General features: G+C 37.9%; 1 protein-coding gene across 5 annotated transcripts in view; it reads right to left on the reverse strand.

The window, feature by feature from the left end:
• Positions 1-4,389: 4,389 nt before the first annotated feature.
• The window catches only part of cadm1b (cell adhesion molecule 1b), a 164,630-nt gene continuing 143,085 nt past the window's right edge, over positions 4,390-25,934 (reverse strand). For 3 of the 5 annotated variants that reach the window (XM_040130132.1, XM_040130133.1, XM_040130131.1), the window contains 3 exons: positions 22,407-22,457; positions 7,834-7,962; positions 4,390-7,673 (listed from right to left, as the gene is read on the reverse strand). In XM_040130132.1, the coding sequence (XP_039986066.1) occupies positions 7,555-7,673; positions 7,834-7,962; positions 22,407-22,457 (299 nt within the window). In that variant the 3' untranslated portion in view covers positions 4,390-7,554. Of the gene's footprint in view, positions 7,674-7,833; positions 7,963-17,662; positions 17,747-20,285; positions 20,372-22,406; positions 22,458-25,934 lie in introns of those variants that run through there. The other 2 variants (XM_040130134.1, XM_040130135.1) reach the window with 2 other exon arrangements.

Consider the following 25,934-nt stretch of genomic DNA (forward strand, 5'->3'; position numbering starts at 1 on the left):
AGAACACTTTCATATGCTGACAACAGAAACACACAGAAAGTGAAAACAGAAGTGAAAAACCATCCATACAGGGGTTTGCAGTGTGTCAGAAAGAAGCTGGATCACTTAATAAACTTGTAGTGCAACAATAGCATTTTTATGGCTATCTCAAAAAGATAATCACGTACAGCTAAGTGTTCAAATTAAAAATCTACTTTAATTGAAAATTAATTATGCATCAACAATGCTAAATATGCTAGAAAGATTACATGCAGACGTAGCAGAATAAAAGATAGAGATAGATAAGGGTGGGGAATGTTTGCCTTGCTTATTGTATCTGGTTGGTGACTGTGAAGTGGAACATTAATGTAAATTTGGCAAAAGAAAACTTCTCATTGCTTCTACAGAAAGGAGTCACCTTGAGATTTGGTTGAGGGAACTTCAGAAGATACTGCTTGAAGCTTGGGCTCAGCAGATAATTACAGATTTCCTGTCAGAGACACTTAACTTTTTTTTTTTTTTTTTTTTTTTTGGAAGGGGGGAGGGAGATTTTTTCATAGCTTTTTCTAATTAATCACCTAAAACCTCCACATCAACATCCAGCAAATTTCGTCCCTCTGGTAAACATCAATCTCTGAATAAATATCAGAGTATTAAACATCAAGCAGCAAGATCACTGACATTAGAGCCCATAGTGCTGTTCACAGCATCTTTCAGGTTTGGAGTTAATCACCACACGAACACAAGTCTCTTCTCCCTGACACTTTCATACAGGATTAACAGGCTGGTTGTGTGTGCGTTAATTAATGCAGATTTCTCTGGGTCATACCGTAGCACGCAGAGATAAATGTGTTGCGGTTAGCACAGGCTTCAGGTGCTTGTCCTTCATCATTGTTTGAAACAAGTATTGTAGCTCATCTGTTTCATGGCACCTTTCCCCCAACATTAATAGTTATGTATAGAAGACACACTGAAGAAGTCAGACAATGTTTTCTACAAACCTCTGTTTTGGCATGGCTTGGCTTTGTTCGACTGGCTTCAGTTTTAATGCTTTTTGTTCTTGCATGTTATCTTTTCTTGCAGTATTTCGCAATTGGTCAGTTTCAATTTGCAAAACTATTAATGCAAAGAGCCAGAGTGACTTGCTAAATTCTTACCTTAAAACACAAAATGCTGTCCTTGTAGTACAAAACACAAGTTTTTTAAAACTTATTACAACAGATAACTAAAACAATGCCACTTGTTTTTTCAAGCCTTTCTCTAGATTTTAACACTATTACCCACATGAGCAGTTGCTCCATGTTAATTACTAATATCAGTTACCAATTACTAATGTCAGTTGTAATTTACTCTAATGTTACATACTTTCCATTAGACTCTAGCTTACTGCATTTTAGATGGTGAACAGTAAACTTACACAGGCTGTTAATATATCAGGTTTATTGCCTTGAATGAAAAGTGCATACTTGTTCCCCAGGGAGGATTTTTGCAGTTACTAAGGGGTATGTGGAAAGATTGTGATTTAAAAGCGATTAAAATATCCACATATTGAGTCAACCGTAACACCTGAAAACTAGTTACATGTGTTTGAGATTGTGTGAAAACTAGTTAGCAAGCAGAGAAGTCTAAACAGTTAGCTGAAAATAAGGAATGAATTGTAAACTAGACAGCTAAAAACATAATTGATGGGTGAAAGAGGTAGCCAAAAATAATGGATAAACAATTTACATATTTGGCTTAAAGTGAGGGATAAACATTTTAACTAGTTAGCCAGAAGTAATGAGTATTGGTTGAAATGGCTAAAAGTAATAAATAAATGTTCGTTTGAAATGTCCAGGCTCTGACACTCCCAGCGGGTGAAGCTGAAGAACTAAACATTGAGAATTCAGTTGAATGTGTAATGATATCCACTCTTATTTAACGAATGGTGTTAAATAACATTCAGTTTGAAATATTAAATAAACACATTTGGAAAACGATGTCGACGAAGGGGTACTTGAGTTCATCTGACAAGGGCTATGGGTCCAAAAAAAGATGAACAAATGTTCTACATAATTTTAGATACTGCACACTTTCTTTCATTGCTCTATGTATAACCTTTGAGAAAATTACCATTGCAGTCTCTCTTTCTGATAAAATACAATGATGTGATGCTCTGATAACTCTACTGCATGATGCACTGTGTTACCTAATTTGATATAAATTGTGACATTTCAAAGAGTTTTGTGAACTGAAACCCTGTCATCGGGCCGTTTTATTTTCAGGTACAGGCTTTTTATCTTCTATATAAAAATGGCCTAAATCTTCTGACGAAAAAAAAGTAGTGGTACAGGAGGCCCTTGAGCTTTTCTTATATAAGGAATGAAAATGGAAAAGGACATACTGGAGGAATTTGTTGTCCTGTTAACCAGTGATCCAGCCCAATAAATAACTGAAGAAGAATTATTCAACTCCTTGAATATTTGTGCTGAACAGCAGCGACAAAGAGGGAGATCAGTGCGCAGACAGAGTCTGTTGCGTTTGCTGTTGTTCACCCAGTATTTATTCCCACATCATTTAATTATACCTCAGCCAAGCCAAGTACTACATGCCATCAATCTCAATCAATCAATTAGCCAACTAAACAAGCCATGCTCAGACATTCGTTCACTCTTAATTTCCCCATTGTGGTAATTACACTTAAACATGTCATTCCAAATTAAAATTGAACATTTAAATGGAATTAATAGCATCTAACTGAAACATCACCCTTCTTCATTCTTGCATTCATGATACACTGAAAACTGGTACAGCCAAACAGCCAATGCTTATACCTGCTTTTTATTCAGATGATTAATTTCAAGAGTTCAACTTAAAAACAAATTCATAAAATTAATGAAGAGAAAATCCAATAATCTGCCGTATTTCAAAAATCAATAGGCAGGTATTTAATGTTCCTTGAGGGAAGCATTATATTTCAGTGATTGTATGAGTAAGAGAAAAATGTGGCTGGTTTCTAAGGTTAAACTATTCCCATTAAAGTTTGAATAATGTTATTGACCTTTACCTGGGATGGATCACTTAAAGTAATGGGAAATGGTGGCACTGACAGGATTATGATGACAGAATAGCTTATGGTTATGAATTAGGTCTTGTTCCTCAAAATGCCTATCAATTTTTCAAATCACTAACATCTACATGTTCAGCCAGAAACCTTAACAGGGGCCCCCAAGCCTGTCTGTGTCAGTCATTTTGTCGTTTAAAACATTTCTCTCCTCTATCTTTACCACACTGCATTTGTCAGTCACTGATGGGAGCTCAGATTGCCGCTGCTCAGCCAGATCGAATTTACATGGGGACAGTATGTTTGCCTCGTCTCAAAATCGTTCTTCTTTGTGAGTTTGACAACTATCAGCAGCTCAGGATGAAGTGAGCGGGTTCAATCCAGCTAATGTATTCAGCACGTTGAACAAGTGGAGTGAATTTGACAAATACAAATTTACAAGTTCTACCGTTCTCAAGCAGGACAGGACTACAAAGTGAAGCCACATTTTTGATCAAGTCAAAACAGCACACGACTTTAAACATTGATATGTTTTTATTAAGACAAGTACTCTTCTGATTTTTTTTTTTTCTTTTGTAAAAATGTTGGTGTTAACCAATACAAAATATGCATGGTCATATGAGAAACACCCTCTTCACTACACAAAAGAAAAATGTCGCCTGGGTACAGAGAGAAATTTAGGATTCGACAACAAAAACAACCATCTGGGGGTAATAATATAACCAAGCCCCCCCCCCACCGCTCCCTCCCTCCCTCCCTCCCTCCCCAGGCTTAAACACAAGTATCATCCAAATATTCAAGACATGTTACAGATCATTCAAAAAACTTCATGTCACAGTAAGTACGCCAACTTTTCATCTATGAAAATTTATGCATGAATTGAATGATGCAAACAGATGCTTGACTGGCTGTGGTCACATCCTATAATTACTAAATAACCAATACAGTATGAGCAAAAGTGTTACTGTGGAAGAAGAAGAAGTAGTTTTATGAACATCATCGTGATTTTGTTGACACTGACTGTACATAATTTTCGTTTGCTTAACAAATCTAGTTTTCTTTCTTTGTGAACTAGGTCTATGCAAAATAATATTTAACGTTTACTGTAACAGTGCACCATATTAAGAACACATAAACATGTACAACTGAGAAAAACATGTACATCTTGTGATTTCTTCACTTTTTGAATAGTTGTGGTACTACAGTATATACTTGGGGCCTTAAATTTGCATTCTACCTGAGATGCAAAAAACACAACTATTAACACTCATGAACCTGAGAGAGTGAAAACAAACATACTAAATATCAAGTATTGAAAAAAAAAAAAAAAAAAAAAAATCAAAAATTGGATTAGAATGTTTCCGACAATCTTTTAATGTTCATCGATTAAAAGCAGCAGTCACTTCATAACCATTTAAGATAAATATCCCCAAAATAAAATTTGTCATGCACATAACTGTTTCCATGACACCAAAAATCCACAAAAATGTACTTTTTTCGTAGCTTCTTATAGCTTTTAGTACTGTATTCCTCTCTGATAATACCAGCGAGCCTTGTCCTTTAAGATATCCAAATAAATAACAAATGAAGTGAAGCAGAGAAAATAATTACGACCAAATTGAAATTGTTTTGTGAATGCTAAGACAATAAACACTACATCCTGTCATACGACACTGGAGTCAGTGGAAGCTGCCACACCACCCTGATAAACAAGGAAATACTTTTTTCCCCCTACATCAAACTCATTCCAGCTTTTTTTTTTATTTTATGCTCCATGTTGTATTGTTGATGGAGGTCTATGGTGCACGAACATAGACAACATGGATGAGTATTGGCCCTGTAAGTTAGTAAGAACAGAAATATAAAAGATAGACTGTAAGAGTGTACATGAGGATACTCAATACTAACCATATGCCTCAAAATCAAAGAAGGCACTAAATTAAGTCCTTCAGTCTTTTCCTTTATAATGATAAGTATCAAGAGGTGGGTTTAAGGCAGTGGTTATCCTTTTTCATAATACATTTACAGATTTTTTTTTTTCATAATTCAGGCAATACAATGAAGTCTCTTACTAATTACCAAACAGGTTTTATTCTTCTAGCTGTGACAGAGTCAGAGGCGTGAAGTGTGCATGGTGTGCACACTGTGTCTCTGTCTGCGAGCATAGGATCTTCTGATTTGTGTTCGGGAAAAAAAATAAAAATAACGAAATTTGTAACAGTAGACGGCTCCTCTGTGAAGGTTTGAGGCTGCTGGTTGACAGTAAGAAAATGATCTTTCCCAAACCAAGTCTAAAGCTCTTCGCAAATCTTTGATAACTTGCAAGGCAGAGGGCCCTTACAAGTTATCAAAGACAGCCCAAAGGTAAAATGTCTTTACAGACAGCAAGGAAATATAACTGATTCATGTTTGCAGTGATTGAATGTCTTTCTACTTGGGTATGGGCAAGGGCAAAAAAGTCTGTGTAGCAAGGATTTCTAAGCCAGGAAATAAGCAGTAATTTTTTTTTTCAGCTTGCTATGTGTATATATGGACATACCTTGATACATTATACATCTCAAGGAAACTGCCATTGAAGGTGTAACATTCTGTCCTCTCTTTAATACAATACAATCAAATGAAAAGATGAGACCTTGGAAAATAAAATAAACCAAAGTCCTTGTAACATTTCCAGTTAAATGCTCAATATGCTGTTTAATCACATAAAAAAATCGGTTATTTAGAGAGGAGCATTCTGCAAAAGGGACTCTCAGCCATTGCTGTATACAAGTAGTTTTAACTGTATATATGCACGCTCGCATAATTATTATTATTGGTCTAGGGTTGACCATTTGGGTGGTATGAAAATGTGAAAATTCATGTTGAAACAAAAAGCACGCACAGCAGGCTGTACCAATATCTAACAAATAGCACATTTTAATAAGATTTTATGATCAATCCAGCAGGACCGGTTGCTGTTTTAGGTACTACAGAGTACTATATATATTGTATACTCTGACCCTGCAGGCAATTAATGTCTGCCAACAGAGATGAAGTTTGGCTCTAATTATTAGAGCAATGCTTTCTGCCATGTTTTTTCGTCCAACTGTCGCATGGATGAAAAAAAAAAAAGAATTCTGATGCAAATAGTCACTAAAACTGAATCTAAATCTTGATTCAGGGGATGTTTTTGAAGAAAACAGACAGTTTGGGAACTACACTTAGCCTACTATCTTGAAGAGAGTTAGACGAGAAGATTGATACCACTCATGTCTGTATGGTAAATATGATGTTGCAGCCAGCGGATGGTTAGCTTAGCTTAGCACAAAGACTGGAAATGGCTAGCCTGACTCGGTCCAAACCTACGAGTGCCTCTGAAGATCACTAATTAACATGTTTCATCTTGCTTAACTTGTACAAAATCCAAAATGTAGAAATGACACATTGTAGTTCCATGGAGGGTCGTTGGCAATTAAATTTTTTAAAATGTATTAACCATTGGACTGAGCCAGGCTAGCTGTTTCCCTGTGTTTCCAGTTTTCATGATAAACTAGGCTAACTGGCTGCAGCTTCATATTTATCACAATGACATGCAAGTAGCATCGATCTAACTCTCAGCAAAAACAGTCCGCATATTTCCAAAAATGTCAAAGATTTTTTTTTTTTCAGAACCAGATTTTCAGCGAATGAGAACAAAAAAGAAAGAAAGCAGATGACAGTTAATGTTATCTGCCGTTGTTAATTTACTGGTGTCCTCTCGATCAGGAGAAAATCCTGATAAAGAGCTTTAAAATGAACGGTTCAGATTTTCCCTATAAATAACTCCATAACTAACTCCATATCATGGCACATTGCAGCCATCTGGATGTCTTAGACTGTACTCCACAGTAGCCTAAACCAATGCTAAACTGACCTCACATCTAACTGTCAGAGGTTTTCTTGAAGCCAACAAGGGACAGGTTGTACTATGGAGTTCGTTGTGAAATGATACTTAACAAAACTCCTACTTCACTTTCAGGAACAAATACATTCTATGATAAGCATGGTTAATCACAACTGTGGAGTGGAGAATGATGAATCTGTAGGGACTATTGGACTTTGAGCCAGTGAGGAGAAATGTGTTGACACTGCGTTCCAGTTACCAAACTCTGGAGGTTACTCAAAAACAACCGAAAAAAGGATGAGCTGGCTCCTCAGATCTGGGTACATGGGCTAAAAGCTAGCTGCAGCACACATAGACAACAAAATAAACAAAAGAAATAGAACAAGGCACAAAATTTTCTGTAAAATAATTGAACTGTACAGAATAGGCCCCAGCAGTCCAGGAAGGGTCGGATAGGAGACTCAGCAATGCCTCTTATTACCACTTGGCCATGGCGGTCCTACTTTCCACTTTTTTCTTTCTTCTCTTCCTCTTTAAATATCCCCCTCTCTGCCCTCAAGCCCTCTCATAACCAATCAGAGTTATACATAATGCTCCTACAGTTACAGCAGCAGCACCATCACCACCACAAGCAGCAGCATTCCCACCCGTCTCTCCTGGCCTGTCCAGTCTAGATATAGTACTCCTTCTTCTCGTCTGTGTTGTTGTGTCCTCCCTCCGCATTGATGATGGCCGTGTCTGCATCAGCTGCATCGTCCGCCCCTTTGGCTTCATGTGTGAAGTAAGTTCCTGCAAAAGAGTACTGACAAATTAGAAAACACACCTCCTCCACCTCTTGTGTCACCACTTCAATCCTATTGCACTCCACTTTTCAACAACAACAAAAAAAAAACACTTGAACTCTAAGATGTGTTCATGATCAAGTGTGATTGCACATCCGTCGCTTTACCTTTGTGTCTGGCAAAGTATCGACCAAGAACAATGAGTGCACAAAGGATGGCAAACATCACCACAGCAACCACTCCTCCGATGACAGCATGGTCAATTTTCTGTGGTGCCCCCTCGCCGGCTCTGGAATCTGAAAACAGGACAACAACCGTTAATAATTTCATGACCAGCAAACCCTCTCAGCCAGTCACGAAGCTAATACCGTCACACAGACATGGACCGCACTGGCCATTAAATCATTAGGCTGCCGAAATAAACTGAATTGGTTTGTTTCCTCTCACAGCGTTTTAGCATGACCTAACTGCAGAGAGGAAACACTTCAAAAGGCTGTTGAGAAAAATGCCAATTTATATCGTTCATCAGTAAAAACGAGATGATGCAACAGCACAAGTTGGTCCACAGAGGATGGTAAATGGTTCATAATTTGTAACTTAATATCTCACAAAGAGGTTATTAAACCATTTAGTTCTTTTATTACTGACAAATCCTGCAAACCACTGCCAATAATCTATCTTTATAATCCCCCAAATTCGGCCTTTTACTAACGTTTAATTTATTTAATTTTCCCCCACTCAATTCCTTCCCATTTTTACAAACAGTTTGATCATGCCATTGTCCGTGAGAGAATTCAAAGTCAAAATCGATATTAATTCACAAAATCCATTAGCTCATTACATTTAAAGGAATAGTTTGACATTTTGGGAAATTTTTAACTGTCTTGCCAAGAGTTGAATGAGAAGATCGATACAGCTCTTATATCCGTACAGCAAATATGAAGCTACAGCTGGCAGCTGGTTAGCTTAGCTTAGCATAAAGATTGGAAACGGGGAAACAGCTAGATCGGCTCTGTCCAAAGGTAAAAAATCCACCTAAAAGTAACCCTAAAGCTCATTAATGAACACACAATAGCTTACTTGATTTTTGTACGAAATTAAAGTGTAAAAATAACCCTTTGTTGTTTTATAGGTGTTCTGTCCCAGACTGTTTCTTAGCTGCACACAACAGTCTTTGTGCTAAGCTAAGCAAACTGGCTGCTGGTTATAGCTTCAGAAATGAGAGTGGTATCAATCCTCTCATCTAATTCTTGGCACCAAAGAGCATACTTCCCAAAATGTTTAAAAAAACAGTATGTATTATATGAACATGTATAAAATTAAGTCTGATGTCTATCTAAGTTATAAACCATATATTTGTTGTGTTATATGTTGAAACCAGCTCGTTATATGAATGTTTTCAGAGTTTCATTTAGCTGAAATGGCTGCCCGAGCCTCTTGAGTGAGCAATGTTGAAAAATGTTTTAAGACAGTTATTTTACCATGAAACAGTGGGCACCGTCTGCAATTTCAGTGAGAGTTCACACACTGTAAAATGCATTGTGATTTAAGAGGCCATTTCTGGAAGTTATAGAGTTCAATCATAAGAAATAGACACAAGTTTGGAGATAAATTGGCACCCGGTGTCCCCATGCAGAGAAATACGTGGCTGCCTGAGGTGTCATACAGTATCACTGTCTAGCATTTAGTCAGATTTATCCGTGCACCACAGAAGAACAAGGCAAAATTTGAAGTCTTTAAATTTCCAGTCTCAGAATAGTTCGGAGGCATTTATCAATAGTCTATATCTGTGCACATTTTGACTGATGGAGGAGTGGCTGGTGAGGGAATGACTGCACTGTTCTTTGCTGCATGAGAGAGCAGCTCAATTTTCCATCACTCACTAGTCATGCTTTGAACTTGAATGATTTTGATAAAAGACGAGCAGAGAGTGCAGACTTTCTCATCACTGCGAGGGCGCAGTAAAAGGAGCTGAGGAGTCTAGTGACACTTTCACATCTCAACCTAAGAACAACACCTTATTTAAGTTGCAGTCAGTCAGCACGAGGACATCTTGGAAGTGGAACTGCAATGAAGCTAATTAATGAGAAAATTTTTTTGTTTCAGTTGAGTGCTCTGTTAAAATTGACTCATCTTCGCCAAGCAGTCCACTGCTGTGCATTGGTGTGTGTGAAGCAGGGATCTGCACAGCGCAGTTTGTTTACTGTATTGGGATGTCAGATAGCACAGCTCATTCCCGGAGGAGAGGGAACGGCCCATGCTCCATGCTAATGAACATACATCCGGTAAATGGCCTGTGCACAGCGCTGCCTCCTCTACCCTCCCTCACCCCCCACACCTTCCTGCCCTCGCCTTGCTCCCCACAGTCTTCCGTTTGACACATCCACAAGGAAACATGCAGGGTCTCGGCCACCTCTGCACACAGAGGGAGAGTTTTATTTAACAGGTAGAAAAATCTGCCCAGAGTAAGCACTTTTAGTCCCCAATATGGGTCTTTACCCATGCAGAGGACTTTATTAGGGTGCTAAAATCATAAAAAGGACCAGTGTGAGATGATGCAGTCACTGTTTACAGTGTACTGATTTGGATATTCACTGAGCCTGAAGTGTTTAAAACAAACATAGTTTGCTTGTTAAGTGGTAACTTAGCCCAGAGGCCCACAGACAAAACTCTTTTCATGACCTTAAATATAATCAAGACTGGAAGATGTAAAATTTTACAAGGCGTGCAACTTACTGAAAAATGGTACCTGATAAATATTTATGCTCAAAACAATGATGACCACAAGTTTTTTCACAATCCCTTTCTTACAATCTCATCTCTGCCTGGTAGCTAAATAAAAGGAGGGGACATTAAGTGTACACTGAACCCAGAACTAGAAAGAAGAGTGTCGATAATTCTCATTCTAGTAGACAAATCATCCATCACTTTATGGAGGAACTTAATCTGAGGGACACGAATCCCATTGTCTTCAAATACTCCTGCTACTCAACTGCGTATAAATCATATTATTGCATTAATTATTTTTTAGTTTCTGCTACTTTCTTCCAGTATTTTAATTTCTGATCATGCATCAAACTCATTAATATACGAAGGTTTAAGATTAAGGAGAGATCTCCCCTGGGTGTTGATTTAAACAAAAATGTAGAGTTATTGTCAACCAAAGACAATCTTGGTTGACTGAAATCGCACCAACTGCTCAACCAATCTCTTGGTCGAAGGGTTAAAAAAAAAATCTTCATGTTATCTCTAGATTAACTAAATCGGACACAGTGCACTGAGTGCACTCTACCTAGTAGCCTTATTAGCCTAAATAAATTATATGATAAAAAGCCAGTATTTGCAGCATATTAAATCATTTTAACCTAATAATTCTATAATGAAATGATAACAACAGACTCAGAGCTGACAAGTTTACATCTGCCCATATTCATATGATTTACGAAAACAGAACTATATCAACTGGCGATCCCAGAACAAGAACTATTGAGGAATACACTGTCAAAGACTCAAACGTTAAACATGAAAGTTGACAGAGAAACCTAACGCAGACAAGTTAGCCTGCTGTTTTTAGATGATGTGCCGTGTTGTTTGTTCAGCTGTGATGTGCAAACTGCTGTTTCGTCCCGCTGCTGAAGATAATGGATCAATCCTGGAAGGCTATTGATGTTGCGCTTTTTCCTCCTTATGAAAGTGACCCCGGCAATGGTTCAACCAATGAGAATTCGGTCGGACAAGAGCATATCGACCGACCAGTCGACCGGGAGACTACAGCCCCACAAAAATGGCTCCAATTCATCTCTTTCGTAGACAATCAAATTATTGTATTTTTTGAAATGAATACAAATGGAACCTCAGCTTGTATTAGGTGGGAAGCCTTTAAAGCTTATATAAAAGGGTCAGATAATTAGTTTTACAAGTTATAAAAGTTAGAGGCGGAAATTGAGTCACTTGAAGGGGAATATTATCAAACAGCATGTCCAAAGGTACGTCAACAAATTCTGCTGCTAAGAACACAGTATAATGAACTTTCTCTCAAATGTCATGCATCTTAAGCAGATTTTATAATCAGGGGCGCCTTCGACAGTTACAAGATGAAAACAATATTACCTCAGTTGAAAACAGCAATGGACAGACTATTGTTGACCCTCTAGGAATTAATGAAACTTTCAAGAGCTTTTCTGAAAAATGATACAGTTCAGATATAATACATATGGGACATGAGCAAAACTCCTTCCCAGATGCCCTTCAAATACCTAATATTTCAGAATGAATCAGTACAGATCTAGGTGCAGTTATAATTACGGATGAAATATCTATAGCAACTGATAATATGAAACTAGATAAGAACCCAGGCACAGGTGGGCAGCCAATGGAAATTTATGAGAAGTTTAAAGCTAAATTGCTCCTCCCTATCTTAGATATGTTCAGATTCATTTGAAAGGGGAATCCTACCTGCTTCATTAAGAGGGACTCCAATTACATTGCTGCCCAAACCTGGAAAACCTTGTTGCAGATCTGAAAACGTAAGACCAATAAGTCTCCTAAATGTGGATTTAAAGATACTTTGTAAAATTGACTATTGAATATTCTTCATAATCAGAAGGGAAAGCCGGATGCTGCTTTACCATCACTGGACGCAGAAAAGGCCTTCGAAAGAGTAGAGTGAGCTTACTTATTTGAAATATTAAAACATTTTGGTTGCGGGGAAAATTTCTGTAGATAGGTTAAACTTCTCCATAATGACCCGTATGCAGAGATATTAAAAAATGGAACTATATCCAAACCATTCAAAATTCCACAGGGCTGTCGGGACATTGTTGGAGTTAATTATACCCCCATGGGGAGTCAATTATCTCTTCCATAGACAGATGGTATCCCCTACCCTTATTGCTTATAGGAAGAATGAATGTACAACATACTGCCCAAACTCCTGTATCTGTTTCAGAACATCCCGTTGCTATTAACCTATTTTCAAACTTAAGGACAGTTTTCGAAAGAAATCTGTGGAACAACAGCCGTCTAAGGCTACGTTTGTCACTCGTCACCTTATGACAGAAGAGTGCCCCAATCTACTTTGGTACTATTGGGCAGCCCAACTGAGTTCTCAGAAACATGTTTTATTTTTCAGATAAAGCCCCTCCACCTTGGATGAAAATTGAAAATTGCTCTCCCGTCCTCCCTGACTCTCCCTCAGTATTTACACACAGCAAAATACTGAGTGAAAAAGAAAAATACTGAAAAAGAATTTTAAAAATCCCATAGTTAGAAATACAATTCCAGTGTGGTATCTAGTTAAGAAATATCTGATTTGAAACCCTCTCTCTCCCTCACCAGGCAGAGCAGATGCAGATTTTTATGAACTGGACTGAAAAAGGTATGAAGACAATGGGGGACATCATGGTATCATGTAGTGGGACCTTAATTTTGTTTAAGGAATTGGTTGCCAGTTACAGTATCCCAAACAAATATTATTTCAAATACGTACAGGTGAAGAACTTTATTAGATCATCTCAAAATCAGTGTTGGTCAATCCCCACATTGTCTATTGTGGACACAGAAATGCAAAACGTCTGCTTTTCAGAGGGTATTATCTCAAAACTATATAATCCTTTAGTTAGGGATCCTCTGAGTCTTCTTTACTAAAACTTAATACCTGGAGAGAGGGACTTACAAGAGGATTTCCCCCCCGAGGACTTGGAAGGAGTGTGTGTTGAAGCACAAACACAAACTTGTCAATACTCGGATCAAATTGCTGCAATATAACTGGCCGATGAGGACATATATGACACCGGAAAAGCTAAACAAGTACAATAATGCTATCCCATACTTGTGTATCAGTGTATCACTATGTTTGGGAATGTGATGAGGTTAAACTGTTTTGTAGGGAGGTTAAACAATCTCTGGAGAGTATATTGGGCATACACTTAACACTTGACCCCAAGATTTCCATTTTAGGTTTACACCCTTATAAACATCATACACCTAAAAAAGCTGGTGCTGCGTTGGATCTTTGTTTACTGCTTGCAAAAAGAGTTATCTCACTTTTTCAGACCAGTAATCCAAAATTAATTATCTGGGTTAAAGAATTGTCCATAAGTTTACCACTGTAAAAGATTACTTACATTACTTTGAAGGTAAACAATTGCTCTTTGAAGAGATTTGGGGTCGTTTTATAAATTACATGGAGAATGTAGATACAAGTAATGTGATGAATGAGGCAGACAAAGTATAAATGTAAGTGGTCCTCGGCGGTTGCTTGAACTGACTCCTTTTATACTTGATTGTTCTGCTCCATGTGAACTGTGTCTTTGAGCTCGACAATGACGTACAAACAATGAAATGAAGACATGAATAAACAATAGCGGAACCCTTTTGAAAAGCAAAGAAAATCATTCGATTTTTATTTATGTTAATTAATTATTAGAATTTTATTTATTATTATTTTATTAACTTTATATTTAGTTATATATGTTTTTCGATTTTTAATGTTGGACAGTCTGTTTGCCTTTTGGTATCTCTTTTTTTGTTTTTCTTTGTTGTTAGAAGTAATTTGAAAACATTAATAAAGAAATTGCTGGAAAAATAAACCTGTCCATATGTCCGCCTTTCACATTATTGTTTAGTACTTATTTGTTGATGAAAAATTTAATACATTTTGTCATACTTCATAGGTTATTTTATTCACCTTTAGTCTTATTTTTGTTGTGAAAAAAAAAAAAGGTTGTCAATGAATATTTTTTGTCATAGTTTTCCAGTGACGAAATTAACACTACTTTAGGCTAAACTCAGGTTTTGCGGTATCATGAAACTGGCTCACTTTTAACTGGGACAGATCACCATGGTAACTTATGCTGCAGGGCTAACCTGCTCCAGAGCGGGTAAAGTTTAGAGGGTCAGATCAAAACCACTGATCAATCAGATCAGTAGTCAGGCTGGAGTCCATTCCTACAGGTTCCCAACATAGGCATAGTAGTTTACTTTAAAATACAGTGACAAATAATAAAGAGCAATAGATATTTTTATAGATCAGTAGAATCATTTTGCTGCTTCAGGCTTTCCATGCGACAATCCCGGTTTCAAAACAGAGCTTCTAACAAACAGAGGAACAGTTTACCACACTAAATAAAATACTAAAATACATAATGACGAATATAGCTTCATTTTAATTGTAAAAAGTTCTCTTTCATTCCTGAAACTGGAACTTCTTTTTATACTCTTACTCCATCACTGTAGCTCAGGAAAACCCAAGGAGACTTTGTGATGATAATTGGAATTAAACACTAAACCCTCTTTTGTCTTTTGTCAAATGATCTACACACTGTTAAATATTTCCCATGATTATAAATGCAATCTGATCAGATTGACCTCATCAGACATTAACTACTTCTCTTAGCCTCTCTGCTTTGGCAGCAGAAAGTCTGAAATTACTCTTAACTTCAATAATTGCATCACATATTCAGAATAGTTTGTTCATCAGAAAAAAGCAAAAACTACTCTATACAAAAGGCATAGAATAATAATCACTTCTGCACTTATTTATAGCCTTAGCTTTTATATTTGGAAAGTTATTTCTAAAGTTTCTACAGGTTCTTATTCTATTCCAGTTATGTGATCATATTGTTTACATTTCACCTTGTTGAATATCACTTTCTGTTGTCACTATAACCAAATTTACCCACAGGTATCACCGTTTCATCTCATATCATGTACTTCTTTCATGGTTCTGAAGATGTGGCTTGTTATGACCCTCGTAGCTGGATAGCTCAACCCAGAGTTGACAGAGCCAGTTGACAGCCAGCTTCATGATACAGCTTTTCAAGGATGGCTAATCTTAGGATCAGTGAAGCCAGGTAACCCCAAGAGAGCCGGACTAAGTTCAACTGACCTCATGGTACAGTTGAATCAACACCTCAACGGGCAGTCATTCTAGCTTGCGTTTTGTAACACGTGTTCACGTTATTTTGTCCAGTGAAAAGGGAGGTTTAGGCTCCAGAAGTGCTGATGTGTATCTGACCCTGATCTCCGAACCGCAACAATAACAGATTTTCTTTATCATATTGTCGTTACTATCATTCCTCCTTCTTCCTGTGTAAATAAGTTTTTCATTCAGTGCTCTAACACATCCAGGATCAGGAGTGTGATTCCCTGTGGCCGTCCATGTTCAATATATATGCATTCATAATACTACAAGGTGCTTAGAATAGGAAAAAACCTCCAAATGACAGACAGTGTTATTACAGCAGCCTTTGTGGCCTCACACTTGAAATAAGCAGAATTTGATTATGTCTGTAATGTAGCCAGTGTCCATACCGCCAGCACAGCTCTGCTCGCGGGTCGATCGGGGAGTGCTGACTTGCCCACACCGGTGTCCTGACAGGATGTGCACCGCCGTTGGGATTTATGGGGGAATAAAGAGGATTTGCAACTGATGCCTCTGTCTGCGTGGTGGTGAAATCTGCTCCGCTGAACTCCCAGTACCACATGCTTTACAGTCCAACCATTCTGTCTCTCTACTGGAATGACTAATTGCCACTCTGGTCAGTAACAGACCATCCTATCAGACTTATCTGCCAGTGTGAAGATCAGAGCCGCGAGCTTGTCACCAGACTGATTACATGGAACATAATTTCAGTTTTCCCATCTTTTTTCTATTCATAGTTTTCTGCTCACACAATAAGGCATATCATACACACACACACACACACACACACACACACACACACACACACACACACACACACACACACACACACACACACACACACACACACACACACACACACACACACACACAAACACATTACAATTTATAGATGTAATTACATGGACATAATTGAAACAATGACTCTCTTCCATTGATAGAGCAAAGCCTTCGCTTGCACTGAATAGACTTGCAGTAACCCTTTCCTGGACAGTAGCAGGACAATGGAGTATTGCAGCAGAATCAACTTAGGGACCGTCAATAGCCATTTTGCAGCACTAAACTGCTAACATCCATGGCTTTTGTATTTGTTGCCTTTTGAAAAAGGAATTGAACATAATGAAATGAGCATACATGGGCAATCTCCACCAAATCATTTTTCGTATTGCTGTTGTAGCAGACCATCAACAGAGCACAATATTGTCCTCACTTGAATTCCAATGTCACTGCTCGACCGCTAAATAGATTCCCTGAGTCCTTTGTAATAACCCAAACAAAGATTTGTAGATGTACAAACACAGCTGTAACATTTAACAGAGGTGCTGAAATACAAGTGAAGGTCTGACTACAACCAATATAATGGCAAATGAATGGAAATTGTGACAGTGAATTTGAATTCCTGGATGGCTATTTTATTGTATCTTTTGAGATTGACAAAATTCTCTGCACAAAAGCTGCTAGCAACCATCTCCACTTCATACTACCCATTCAACTTGTTTTCCCTCCAGTGGAGATCAAGGCGAGGGAAAAGGTCCACAAAATAATAGAAATCACGGCTCTCTTCCTAAAGTTGCCTTAAGTAAGGTGCCACAAAAGTACACTTTATCAGCTGAAAAGGATAACACAATCTGAGTTCACTGGCATATAGCCATCAATCTCCAAACTCTGAAGTGCTAAGTAGAGCTCTCATTATCGTTTACAACAGCTCCATGAAAAAAAAAAAAAAAAAAAAAAAAAAGATATTACTGCAACAAAACACTTTTAAGTTCAGGGTGGGCTGGCATTACTAACCTACTCCCTGGAGACCAATTAAAATGGACCATTACCAATTTTTCTTTCTTTAATAACTTTAAAGGAAAGAAAGAAAATAAACTGCAGGTCAGAAAAAACACAATTTCAACTGAATCAGAGTAAACAAATGTGAGGAAAACCTAATTAGAATTTCTAAATGATTCTTTAATTTTCCAGTTAAGTACTTCAAAAAGAAATGATACATGTTAGAGTTAAAACAATGCTGGTAAATCTTTAATGACTAATTATGTTGAATACTAAATGCACTCGTAAAAGTCTTTGTTGAAGTCAATAGTGTACATGGAGGCTTCAATCCCAAGACTAAACAACATTGGAAACCAGCCAACACCTAACATGTACCAGGGCTGAGAAAGGAAACAGAAAAACAACACATGTATGAAATCCTGCCAGAAATGGATTTCTAAAAATACCATCTGGTGATTTCCTCATTTGGAAAAAAACCCCACGTGTTTGTCAGAATAAAAACATGGGAATATCCCTGAGTTCCAGTATGAATGCTGTGCGCCACATATTAAAGTCTTACGGATCTACAAAACCCTGAAAGCTTAGCCAAGCAAAACAATAAAAAACTTTATTGTGGTTACTAGTATTACCAAGTCTAAATGGTGCAGTATGAAGGCCAGACTCAGGTTCATGTATAGTGTAATGTTTGCTTGCAAAGCTCTTGTTGGTAGTTCATTTACAGCACTGTACTATCCATTAACCAGAAGGCTGTTGACCTCAGAAAACACTGTTTAACTCATCACACTCTAAAGCCTCTTTCTTTAATGGTTAGACTTTTCTTTATTCCTTTAGACAAGGGTGTAGGTTTGGTTTCAGAGGTTGAGGGACGCAGTGAAGTAAAACAACAATGACACCACAAACATCTTAATGAATAGAGCAAACCCCAAATTACCCTGAAACTGGGTATTATGTTTTCCCTGATAATGGTAGTATAATAAAAACTAGAAATGTTTTGTAAACCTCTGAATTGTAACCCTACTTAAAATAAATTTTAGTTTCCTTTATAGATACCTGTTACTTTGATAGATAAGTGTTGTACTTGCATTTTTCTATGAAGAGAGCTGTGATTTACTCTTGTAGTGTCCTTTAGGACAATATTAACTGAAAATTAAAATACAGATTAAATGTTTTTTTTTCAAGATTTTTGTCAGCCCCGATTAGTGTCTGCAGGTATTAATATCAGGCAGCATATTGCCCCAATAACAACCAGAAATAAGGTCATGCAAACCTTTGCTCGTTAAGGTTATTGCTTTGAGCACAAAGTAACATGAACTATAAAAGTGAGAGCGACAAAAATAGGAAATAGGATTTTGGAAAGTGACAGGGACAATGTAAATTACACCCATGCTTTCAGTGTATTCAGCACAGGTCCTGCGGTAGCACCCTAAACAACAATTTAACCTGAACTGCTGATCTGTGGAAACATAGGGTCTTTTCAGTCAAGTCTACAACATAATTCCTCATTCCCTGTCTTTTTTCTGGCTCCTCTCGACAAGCCGGGGGAGAGGGGGGTTACTGAAGGCTTAGCCGGGATAGGATGTCCCTGCCTTGGATCATCTCTGAGCATCTGACGAGCTGGAGCATTATTGCCACAGGCACCACTCTTTATTCCTTCAGAGCTGGGGATTCTGGGTAAACTCTACCCTCTGCCCAAAAGAAACGTAACCACTGACAAAGACCTTGTGGAGAACTTTTTTTTTTTTTACTGTGATTTTTATACTGCTGATGCTTCATTCATTATTCAATTCATGATACACATTTCAGAAACCGCTACATAATAACTGTGTTGAGAGTAGGATGCCTGAATGTCTGTAACTGTTGGGTCACTGTGAAAGAAGGTCACACATATGTGTCAACTAAAAGCTTTTTGTGTAGGGGTAAATATTGGTAACACTATTTTACGGGTTGCATATTTTCCAGCTAATTTCCTGGAGACTTTTTTCATAATTTCCTCAAAATTAGTTGGTATTTAGTTGTAAATTAACAGAATATTTCCCAGAAAGGCCTATGCAATTTGTTACTAATTATAAGGGAAATAAAGAAAGTGTCAGTTCCCACATTTGTTAAGTACCTGCTTGTTATATTCTAGTTTTTAAGAAAAAAAATACGAAATTATGTAGTAAATTATGAGGAAAGTTTATGGGAAATTAACTGGAAAACACTGGACCCGTAAAATAAAGTGTCACCAAAATATTCAATAAATATACAAGGAGAGAAACAAGGCCTAAAAACTTTCCAACACATGAAAGAAATGCTCCTATGACTTATCTTTCCCAAGAAGTCTACAAACACGCACAAACGCACTGCATCTTTTAAACTGAAACACCTGACAATATGAACTTTTGTGAAACCTTAACATGAAACAGCATTGAAGACAAACAACTGTTGGATTCTATGCTTTAGCGTGACAATTGCTCCCCCACTCTATAGAACCATATTTAGGCCTTGAACTGACAGAACAAGAGGGGGAAAAAAACCTATCAAAGAAGAAAATCTTGCAAGTTAAATCATAGCATTTTGAAAATAAAACCATATTTTTGCATAAATTATGAGCCACAAAACAGGGAAGGGAACGGGGTAACAATATTCAGAAACCCCCTTGCATGTTTTCTTTCATACTACAGAGGGAAAATAGCGTGCCCATGCGGATGTGCTGCTTATATGGATTAGTGAATGACATCAACTTGAAGGCTTAATGGGTTCATTCAGTAAATTCATCCCAGTCATAAGTAAGTAAAATACTCAGATCTGGGTGGTGCTATCAAAATACAGCACAAAAACATCATGTTTATAGGTCAAATCTATGATCCGTATGTGGAGAAAAGGGAAATTCCTCCACTAAAATTCAAACCTAACAACACAAAACAACAACTAAATCTACTGCATGTTTATTCCTTAAATTTACTGAATCCCCATTAGCTGCCATGGCCGTTGCTAATCTCTCCAGGGTCCACACATTAAAACATCTAAATAAAAAAATGCACACAAAAATAAAAAAAAAGATTAAACAAAGCAACTGATCTTCATACAACACAGCAATAAATAATATCAGCAAATGGTTCATTACCACATATAATATAAAAAAAGTTAAAGTCAACGAGTGCGCCAACCAAGAACAGATAAATGACAACTAATAATTATAACAATATAGCCAGATTTAAATAACTAACAACTATCCATAAAAGTCCTGAAAATTACAACAACCTCAGATTGGAGGATGTGTATAATACCTGGTTATTCATGATTTTCTTGTTTACACTTGCAGTTTTCAGTTAGAATTAATAGTTTAATAGTTTATCTATGTGTGACAAGAAATCTATTCGACAATTTACTGATGGGACCTTTAAAATTAGGATCGTACTGTATATGACAGCAGTTCAGTGGCCTCTGATTACAACAGAAAATAGCAGCTGGTGGTGGCAGCGGCCGTGCCAAGTCACACTCCTGTTATAATGGATGACTAAGAAACTGTGCAGTACACATCCTTATTGGCGAGAGGAAAATGCTATACTGTGCCGTTATGCTGATTAAGGTAGCGCAAAGCAATCTACCGCAAGCCAGCTTAGCATTGCCCCTTTGACAGGGTATTTAGAAGAGTAGTGAACTGCAAGAAAGCTGAATTACATCCTCCCAGCATGTACTGCATAAATCACGGGAAATCCTCTTTCAAGCCTGTCTTTCGGAAATTACTGGAATGTTGCAGCCTAAAATACGGAGACGGCTGCCTCAGTGTTACTCCGAAGAGACAAGCTTAGGGGAAAATGCAGAGTAATGCACAGCTCTGCAAAAGCAAACTTCCTGTTTGACTGAGCCACACCCAGAGAGAGTCAGAGAGCTGAAATGATGCTGTATCCATGCAGCGTGATCACTGACACACTGCTGATACAAAAACTGAGACAGAAAAAAAGCACGTTTGAAGTAGAAATTTCAATTTAAAACATTAAAAACCCAGGAGACCTCACAAACATGACTACACACAGCGCTATTTATTTGACTCTTGACCCTATTTTTAATAAATAAATACATAATGCACAAACAAACTACTGAGAAGCCACTTGTTTGATCAAATGTATGAATGAATCTTATCTGAAAGCTGCCACATTACCATATTGGAGCTTTTGATGCAGGCTCACATAGAGTTTCAAACTTATTATGTGAATATTGCCACTTCACATTTTTATGACTGCATGAATTGCAGAACAGTCATGACAACAGAGCCAAAATTGCCATATCTCTAAAGAAGCTATTGATAAACCGATCTATTCTTTAAGGATAGTTTTTGTATCAAAATGTCACATTCTGGCATATCCAAATGTCAACTCCCAAGCTTGCCTCGCCATCTGTGTAGCCTTAGCGCTGCTTTTGAAATAATAGCAATTATTTTTAAATGGTTAATATTGAAATAAAATTTTGCAACAGAGCTATTACAAAGTCTAAAATAGTGTGTACACAAGATGGCAACAGATTGCTCTGCTATAAACTCCGTAACTGAACTGCCTTTCATTTATTTTATATGTCTTTGAGAAAATAGTTATTGATGTTTTTTGGCCTCGCAAAGACGAAATGTGACTGGCATTTGTAGGGGAGATGCAAAGGGCATTATAATATGATGGATGGGCCAGTTGAGATATAGCTGCAGATGCTGATAAGGTAGCAGAACAGCAAAGCGGAGCTGTACCTAAGCAAAGCAGTACTTTTTTTTTTTTTTAAACATCAAACATGTGCCTAGAAAGGGCTATGACAGGTGGCTCTGACACACCAGCGCTGCCTGTCCTCAATGTCACCTATCAGCAGCATCATCTGATTAACACTGGCCATCCACAGACTCTCTTAGCCTTAGTTACAACTTCTTTCTCACTCCAATCACCTGATCATACATGCATGCAAGCACACACACACACACACACACACACACACACACACACACACACACACACACACACACACACACACACACACACACAAATTGCTGAGAGGGACAGTAGTGGGGGCATACAGTACCTTGCGTGTTGACTGGGTTGGTGGTGGGTGTGGGGATAGTAGTGGGAGCATCTAGATGAAGAGAGTAAAAAAATAAAGAACATGTAAGAAATAAAGGAAGACGAGAGTAAAGAAATAGACAAAAGTCATTGAAGATGAGAAGCTGCACTATAAAAATCATAACATGCACATGTTTTAGCTGCTGTGGTGAGCTAGTTTTCAAGAGTCTAAGAGTCCATGCTGGCAGCTCTGTGAGGCTGTACTTAAAGGATAGGCCCACAGTTTTTCAAGTCTATCTTCAAACCATAGTCATGTCCCCATATAAAATCCACACTCCTCTTTCCAGTCAAAAATACATTCAACACTTTGTCTGAAGCTAATATGAGGCTTCAGCAGTCTGAGTTAGTCAGATCGAGTGAATCTCCCAAAGTTACTGTCATTTTAGCATGAAATCTTTTTGTGTTAATATTGCTCAACTGCAGCTCAGCACAGAAACCCTATCAAGGAAACAAAAAGAGGGAAATTAGTAATAACAAGACTTACTTTGGAAGATATGTACTAAGTTTGATGAACTCAGACTACTTAAATTATACTTTAAGATAAACAATGATAAGATGAGATAACTTTGGGGCCATTATAAACAGGAGAAAAGATTACATTGAACAAAAGCTGTTTGGCACCTGAATATTGTTTTGACAGACTTGAAAAGATGTGATCATATCTCCTTTAAGCAACAGCAGTACTTGAGCTAAAAGCTAACATCAGCATGCTAACATTCTCACAGTGACAATGTTAACATGCTGATGTTCAGAAGGTATCATTTTTTATCATGTTTGCTATCTTAGTTTAGCTTTGTTAGCATGCCACAATTTTTTCTAATTTGTACTTAAGACAAAGTACAGCTGAGATTGATGGGAATGTCATTAGTTTTTAAGGTATTACAATTAGTTTTTAGTCATTAGTTTTTAAGGTGTATTTGGTCACACACCAAAGTATTGAAATTTTACCATCTGGTCAAATTTATGGTCGTGTTAGATGAGAAACGTCAAGGGATCACCAAAAAATGTAATTCATCCTGAGAGGAATGTGAACCAAATTTCATGGCAATCCATCCAATGCTTGTAATGATTTTATGACTTATGATATTTGATTAAAAACCAAAAAATCTCAACCTCGCAGCGGCACTACAGGAAAAGTCAGGGAATTACCAAAGGTACTGAGCATTCATCATCTGGGGACCATGAATGTACAAAATTTTGTCTCAATCTATCAAGTAGATGTTAAGATATATTTCTAGATCAAAGTGGTGGACAAATGTGAAAATGCTGACCTACTGCTAGTGTTTTATGAAAAGTCAGAGGATCACCAGAGTCATTATGATTCATCCTCTGGTGACCATGAATATGTGTACCAAATGTTATGGCAATGCATCCAATAGTTGTTGACACATTTCACTAAAAACAAAAATGTTTACCTTGATGTAAGGTGGTGCTACAGCAAAAGTCAGGGGATCAACAAAGTCATTAGTATTAATTGTCTAGGGATCGTTAACCAAATTTTAATGGCAATCCATCCAATAGAGCCCGCTGCTAGCATGTCTAAATATATCAAGAAAAAGACTAATATTTGTACTGGGGTTGTATCATATTTCATTATGGTTAGCTACTGTATTTCTTTTTTTTTTTGATAATTTTTCTAATTAACTATGAATAATAATGTCTAGCAATCATGGAAAGGTGTTGCCATTTTCCAGATTCTCAAACCACAAATTAAACCACTTCGGTGGTCTCCTGCTGAAGCACAGCAGAGCCCCAAGCAGCATCCTCTGCCCCACACTGTACTGATTAGGCCTGCCACTAACCCCCAAACAAAATAATCAGAAAGACAAAATGGAGGGCAATTCAGGTATGTGATGGTACTAAGGAGGGCTGAAAGCTTCCTCATCAGGGGAATATGTGCCTGGCGCCGGTGCAGGGGAGAGATAGCACGACCCCTTGCTGTGGGAAAGTCACAGCAGGGGAAATTGGCTGGCTGTCTCCATGCCTTTACTGTCTGCACTCCATCAAAAGACAGCAGTGGGGGACCACACACTCCCAAACTAATGATAAAACATCAAGGACAGCATAATGTTGCCGCCGGGGATGGAGTGTATGGCGGAGGTGGTGTTGATGGTGGTAGGGGGGTATCAGGGTATCAGGAAGAGATTCTCCTCTGACAGTATTTGAAGTGGGGGGTGGGGCTAGATTTCTTTCCCTGTGACCGAAGGCAGTCTGATAGCTGAAATGTCAGTGTCTAGAAGAGGGAAATTGGCCATTCGGGGAGGAGGGTCTTCACAGAGGCTGGGATAGGATGTGGCACATATAATATCCAGCCGAACAAGAATTCTCCATGGGCAATTTCCAGGCTGGATGACTCTAGGCTCCGTATTATGAGGGCTGAAATATGAGTGTATTTTGGAGAGGCCATATTTTCAGGGAGCATTTATATCAGTGAGGAATTTGATATGAGAAAATTTTACCGTAAAGTGAAACAATGTAGGAGAAATTGTTTATCCATGCCTGCTTAAACCTGCCTGCCAACACGACAGGAGGGAAGATATTTTGCTTTTTTGTCTATTTGTTTCTCTCGTTCAAAAGTTCCTTTTACATGAACTTTTATAGAATTATTCTTCGAAAACAGAGGGAAAGGAATGTAAAAGAGCTTGCTACAATTTATTTAATGAATTCTTATTGTGAAAAATTTAATCTTCAAGCTGAGGCGTTGAAAGTCGTTCCTCATTATATTCCACATAAATTCAGTGTGATTCACAAGGACAGTCTTTCATAAGAACAGGGAGACCCACGAGTCCTGTCTGCTCACATTAAATCTCGCGATAAACCCCTTGTGATTGTTTGACTTCTTGTCCATGGAAGATTTACAGGTCAAAAAGTCATCTGCGGGCTAAACCATGGCGGTGAAAGCAGCATTGTTCGCTGGCCAACAGGCAGTACGTGTGAATTATAGCACCAGGTCACCTTTGAGAGAGAAAGGCCTATGTCTGGCCAGCTCTCTCCCACACCACACACTGGCCAGGGAGCACAATTCACAGCCTGCTGCAGACACACCCTCGTGGACAACAGCATGACAAGTCTCTTTTTCAGCCATGACGGGGCCACATACAATACATGCAACACAATGGGACTTGATTTGATGTGGATTTACATCGGCCTCACACCTGTCTGGGCTGTCGCACAGTGAAAGGTCATTAGTCTTTTTGAAATAGGAAGAGCCCCAAGGACTAGCACCGGTTGAGTGAGGTAGCAGGATGGAAGAGAACTGATGGACGATTCAGCTTAGCTCTATCAATCATACTCAAGCAAATATTTAATCGAGAACAAAACAACTCATTAAAATAAAGCTATTTGTTGCATGGACTTGTTTAAACAAAAGGCATTTTTGACAGGTGTGTGATGGCTTTAACAGGAGTTAACAAGAGTTCATAGATTAAAAAACAAAACAGTAAAAATGCCAGATGAAAGAAGAAAACGGTCACTTTGTAGACAAATATGA

Source organism: Xiphias gladius, chromosome 7 (genome assembly GCF_016859285.1).
Source record: "Xiphias gladius isolate SHS-SW01 ecotype Sanya breed wild chromosome 7, ASM1685928v1, whole genome shotgun sequence".
NCBI lineage: Eukaryota > Metazoa > Chordata > Actinopteri > Istiophoriformes > Xiphiidae > Xiphias > Xiphias gladius.